General features: G+C 39.2%; 1 protein-coding gene across 18 annotated transcripts in view; it reads right to left on the minus strand.

Moving 5' to 3' along the window:
* Nucleotides 1-5,085, minus strand: part of dysf (dysferlin, limb girdle muscular dystrophy 2B (autosomal recessive)) — a 100,418-nt gene that overhangs the window by 74,906 nt on the left and 20,427 nt on the right. For 11 of the 18 annotated variants that reach the window (XM_017310448.1, XM_017310457.1, XM_017310455.1 and 8 more), the window contains exons 12-18: nt 3,508-3,634; nt 3,325-3,428; nt 3,172-3,240; nt 3,044-3,087; nt 2,293-2,375; nt 589-621; nt 265-380 (exon numbers count right to left, since the gene is read on the minus strand). In XM_017310448.1, the coding sequence (XP_017165937.1) occupies nt 265-380; nt 589-621; nt 2,293-2,375; nt 3,044-3,087; nt 3,172-3,240; nt 3,325-3,428; nt 3,508-3,634 (576 nt within the window). The remainder of the gene's footprint in view (nt 1-264; nt 381-588; nt 622-2,292; nt 2,376-3,043; nt 3,088-3,171; nt 3,241-3,324; nt 3,429-3,507; nt 3,635-5,085) is intronic. The other 7 variants (XM_008435628.2, XM_017310454.1, XM_017310453.1 and 4 more) reach the window with 1 other exon arrangement.

Genomic DNA, 5,085 nt, shown 5'->3' on the forward strand with positions numbered 1-5,085 from the left:
CCATCCATCCATCCATCCATCCATCCATCCATCCATCCATCCATCCATCCATCCATCCATCCACCCACCCATCCATCCATCCATCCATCCATCCAATTAATAAAATATTATTAGTTTATATTAACTCAACCTTATAACGTCTCTTCAACAGGTCAATGTGCCTGAAGGTTTAATAAATTCTCACCATGTGGCAACACATCTGGTGTCTTTTTGGTACTAGGTGAACATTCATGCATGCAGGCAGAATAATGGCTGCAGTCTTACTTTTCCCAGGTTTAAAGCTTCATGAGGGTCGTTAAAGGCGGTGAACTCTCTGGGACTCCCGTACAGATTGACAAAACACGGCCCGAACGTCGGCAGGAAACCGAGGCTGTCATCAACTGCAATCACACAAGATGCATACAAAACTTTTATTACCTGGTCAAAGAGAACAACAATGACACAAATTCAAAAAGACTAAACACAACTGCCCTACTGATGGAAATAGATTGTGGTTTTCTCTTTATTACACAGAAATTAATTATCTGTCAAACAGATTTGCTGAGTGGGTTCTCGTAAAAGGAAAGTGTCGTAGGAAGGTAGACGTACTGCCTGAGTGGAGGGTCCGCGGAGTCAAGTCATCTGAATGCGTAGAGAGGAAGGATGGTTAAGAGTCAAAGAAATTCAAAATGAAAGAATGGAAACGGAGGTTTCTGAACGCAACCCAAACCCAAGCAGTCAAGCCAATGTTGTTAGTTCTCTCTGCTGTTACAGACGCTGATGTGAAATTGTTCATGTTTTCCTCGACAGACGCATCGAAAACATGGTCAAAGCAAAACTCAGGCAAGCTGTGTTTGTCTGGAATAAAATGAGCTTCAAAGATGGGAGTGATGTGTGTATTTATCACAAAAACTTCATGCAAAGTCAACTGCAAAGTACCCATGCTGTGTTACGCTGACAAACCAACACTTCATCCAACGGTTGAAGAAACTGTCCAAGAAACGACGTTTCTCAAAAGTGCAAATAAATAAACTTATTTTGAAAGGTGCAACTGAAATAATGACCAAAGTAACCAGAAGCGTAATGAAAATTAAAATGATCTATGATTCACACAGTCAGTGAGGAAAAATAGACATTTGACTCGCAAAAAAGCAAAAAGAAAGGAAAAAACGTCTTTAATAATAATTTTTGGTTCATTCTGGAGTCTAAATCTAGAGAAAATGTAATTATGAGGTAGGTTTGGGATTTAAAAAAAAATAAATTTGTATTTCCATAACTCACCAAATACTTAATTATAACGAAATGAATAAAGATTCAGATTAAATGGTGACATTTAGTGTTTCATGCAGGATCACTGGAGTAAAACAGCACAGAGCCAGCCCATTTAGTTTTAAAACTTATCGGATATATATTCATTTTACCAACGTATTAGCAAAGTGCAACTAATCATTTGCAGACTACATTTCAATATCTGATATTTCCAGTTTCCTAAATATTTTTTTCACCTAGACCTAAACAGTTTTTTTTTATTTCTGGTAATAAATTATTTCTGGAACCGAAACATGTTTCACGTTTTCCCCCTTAGAAACTCTTGATATTTGAGTTTCAAATGAGCACAGCAAGTGTCTCCCCTTATTCTTCTTGTCACTCAGGGGATTAGCCAAGGCCAAAAGCCAAAAGCATGATAAAGCCTAATTCTACATAAACACTGGTGGTTTTAAATCCAGTCTAGATTTGCCTGATGAGGTCCAGTTCAGGTCAGACTGACTTTCGGGTGTTTTCACCTGATAGTTCAGTAGATTTTGTTCGATTGGGGATGAAAATTGTTACATTTGTTACATTTTCAGCTGCACTGCGTCAAACTATCAAAAAACTTGTTCTCCTCCTCGCCTGTGGTGGCGTTGCACCAATAATCACTGAACGAAACGACATGAAGAAAACACTGAGAACAACTTCCGTCTTCATGAAGGAAGATGAAACAAATGGGAGTGAAGTCACATTTTAGCAGTTGTAGGATTTCTCTTTTGTCTTCCACAATTGGGTTGTATTTAGCCAGAATGTCCTGTACTATAGTCTGCTTCCTGCTTTTGGAGCGGTTTCTGGTCCGTTTCACATTCACATATGCCTTCGAACCGCACCACAGTTCACTTCAACCGGACCGAGGTTTGTAGGCGCATGGTTTGGATTTTTGGTCCGAGTTCGATTCCACAGATGAACCAGACGTTCCAGACAGACAAACTGGAGTTTGATTAAAGTGAACTAAACAGGGCTGGTGTGAATGCACCCTTAAACCAGTTCAGATAAGCGACTTACCGTCGATCTCTCCTCCGGGGGCCGAGATCTTAGACATGCAGAGGTGGGTGGTGCCGATCACATCGTTATGACTAGCTCTGTCCCTGAAATGGGAAAAAAGAAGAACCCAGAGCTGCTAAACATCTTGAAGCCAAATCTATCAATCTATTATCTTTGGAAACTGAAAGCTTTGATCTGATTAACTACTCAGTTTAATTACAAGACAATCACACAAAATGGTGTGTTTATCTTTTTGTGAAAAACTGTTCAGCATGCCTCAGCCAGATTAAAATGAAGTTGGATCAAGTGTTTTCTAACTGGATCAAGCCAAAAGCTACTTCATTAATAGAGACTAAATAAAATACATTACAACTCTTGATCTTATATCAAGGAATTTTGTCGATTAATTTAAATATTTTTTTGTTTTAGAAGTTAAGTTTTTTGTAAAATTTGAATTTTGTTTCTCAGCCATTTTGCTTTACAGCTTCTAATTATTTGGACTTTAAATTCAGATCAACTCAAAGAAGAGATGGTTGAAATAACAGAAAGTTTATGAAAATATTTTCTGTCATTTGTAATCTTTCTAAGAAAAGACAGTAAGAAAAAACATGTATCAAACTGATTTCCAAAATCCATTTGTTTCCAATGACCTTGAAATAGAAACACATCCGTGAAAATGACTGAGGTTTCTATAACGCAGTTTATTTGATAGTGTTGGTTCAGCGAACCATAAAACTGGTAAGATTTAGTCAGATAAAATGTACGGATTCACCAGTCCACAATTCGAATCCTCATCTTCTCACACATTGAGGGAAACTGTAGAAAAAAAAATAAAAATCCCAATATAACCATTAATCTGTGTTCAACGCTTCATGGTAAATCAGTCTCTGTTTGTCTTACTCTGATTGGCATTGCCAGGCTTTGGTTCCACTGAGGATTGGCGTTTTTCTCCAAAATCTTGGTGCAGACCTGAAAGATTATAACAACGGATTTCAGATGGTTTGTTTTTGACTGGAGCACTGAAAGGTTTATATTACTGAAGGTAAAAGTCACCGTCTTTCCAGCAAAGTGGATCTCCACCAACGGATCCACCAAGTTCTTCCTGTTGGTGTCGAACCCGAGAATCTGCCTCATTCCATCCATGAAGGCGTCGTCCACTAGCCAAACACGGCGGAGCGTTCACAGTTTGAGCTTACAAGGAGCTAAGAAAAGGACGGGAACTTTACGAAGACTCACTTTGAGGTAAATCTTCAGCTCTGAAGATCCTGAGCATGAAGACGGCCCCTCTCAGAGAGAGGCCGGCCGGTCTCAGCAGGTTTCCTTCGATGTCCTCTTTCTCCTCAACACACTCCCGTTTATCAGCCTGGAAACAAACGAGGTTCGACACAACAACATGTAGAGGAAGTCGAATTCAGTTGGGTTTGTTCGCTACATCAGCACAAGAAGAACCACACTTTAATTATTAGCATACTTACTGTAAGCAAGCTGGACAGAATTTTTTTTAGAAATTATGTAAATACCTGCTGTTTCTCATGCTAGTGAGTAAAACTGGGCAACAAATCAGTAACAATATATATTGTGACAGACATCAATCAATAATGCATCTGATAAATAGTTAATATATATAATTTTTATTGAAGTTCAATCCAGAACAGAGCAGCTTTACGGGAGATGTGGGCAGAGTTTGAAAGACTTTAGCTGCTCCACCTCTATGTTGGTAGAATCAGCTAGCTCAGTGTTTTTCAACCACTGTTCTGCGGCACACTAGTGTGCCGTGAGTGATCGTCAGGTGGATGGATGCCGTATTTTCCCTACTATAAACTGCTACTTTTTTTCTAAGCTTTGAACCATGCGGATTGTAGCCCGCTGTGGCTTTTCTGTGTATTTTTCTTCAACCACCACGGGGCTCTCTAGCCGGAAGTGAATCATTAGAAGTCAAAATTGTAAATCAAAGAAGAACGTGCTAATTTTCAACCACATGCTAGCAGCAGGCACGACGGAGAAATGTTTTCAAACTCATGTCATGCAGTTTTTAAGTTGAGGGCTGTCGATCTGGCACTACGGGAGGGAAATAGAGCCGCTGCATTTAAGCTCGGTGTGAACGAAACCATGGTTCGGCTTCGGAGACGGAGTGCTGCGTAATTAATATATCCAGCAGATTTATTAGGACGCAGCCCTCTGCTGGGTCCTTAAGGAAAACCGAGAGCAGCTTCCAGTTTTTTGTAGTTTTTGGTTTAAAAAAAAAAAATTAAGGTGCTAGTATGGTGCGCTCTATAGTCCGAAAAATACGGTAATTGGTTTTAAAAGATTTTTTGAAAATGAATTATCTGCAAATAATGCCATCTTCGAGTGTCTGCTGTAGCAGTGACTAGCGGAGTAATCATATAATTTTCTTACCACTAGATGGCAGTAGGTATAGAGCATTTTATAATAAAACAAGAGAATTAGTGATGCATGAATGTTACAGGTAGCCGTGAGAGCACTGAATCTAGCAAGACAGTGATGGAAAAGGCAGTGAAGCTCAGCAGTAGTTGGAAAGAACATGAGTCCATTTCCCACAACATGTCTGTGTGAAGTGAGCTTCTCCAGCCTGGCTACTATAAAAACTAAAAACATAGAGAAACAGAGATCTGTTGAGGAAGAACTTTGTCTTTCTTCAATTTCTGCCAGAAAATCAGCTGTTTTCATCCAAACATGCACAGGTTTCACACCAGGTGGGTAAAATATACAGATATTGACATTTTGTACATGCAACTCTCCATATTGTAACAGTGAATATGAAGTGAAATGTTTCCCAAATATTATTGCTTCTTT

The sequence above is a fragment of the Poecilia reticulata genome, linkage group LG18 (assembly GCF_000633615.1).
Source record: "Poecilia reticulata strain Guanapo linkage group LG18, Guppy_female_1.0+MT, whole genome shotgun sequence".
NCBI classification, from domain to species: domain Eukaryota; kingdom Metazoa; phylum Chordata; class Actinopteri; order Cyprinodontiformes; family Poeciliidae; genus Poecilia; species Poecilia reticulata.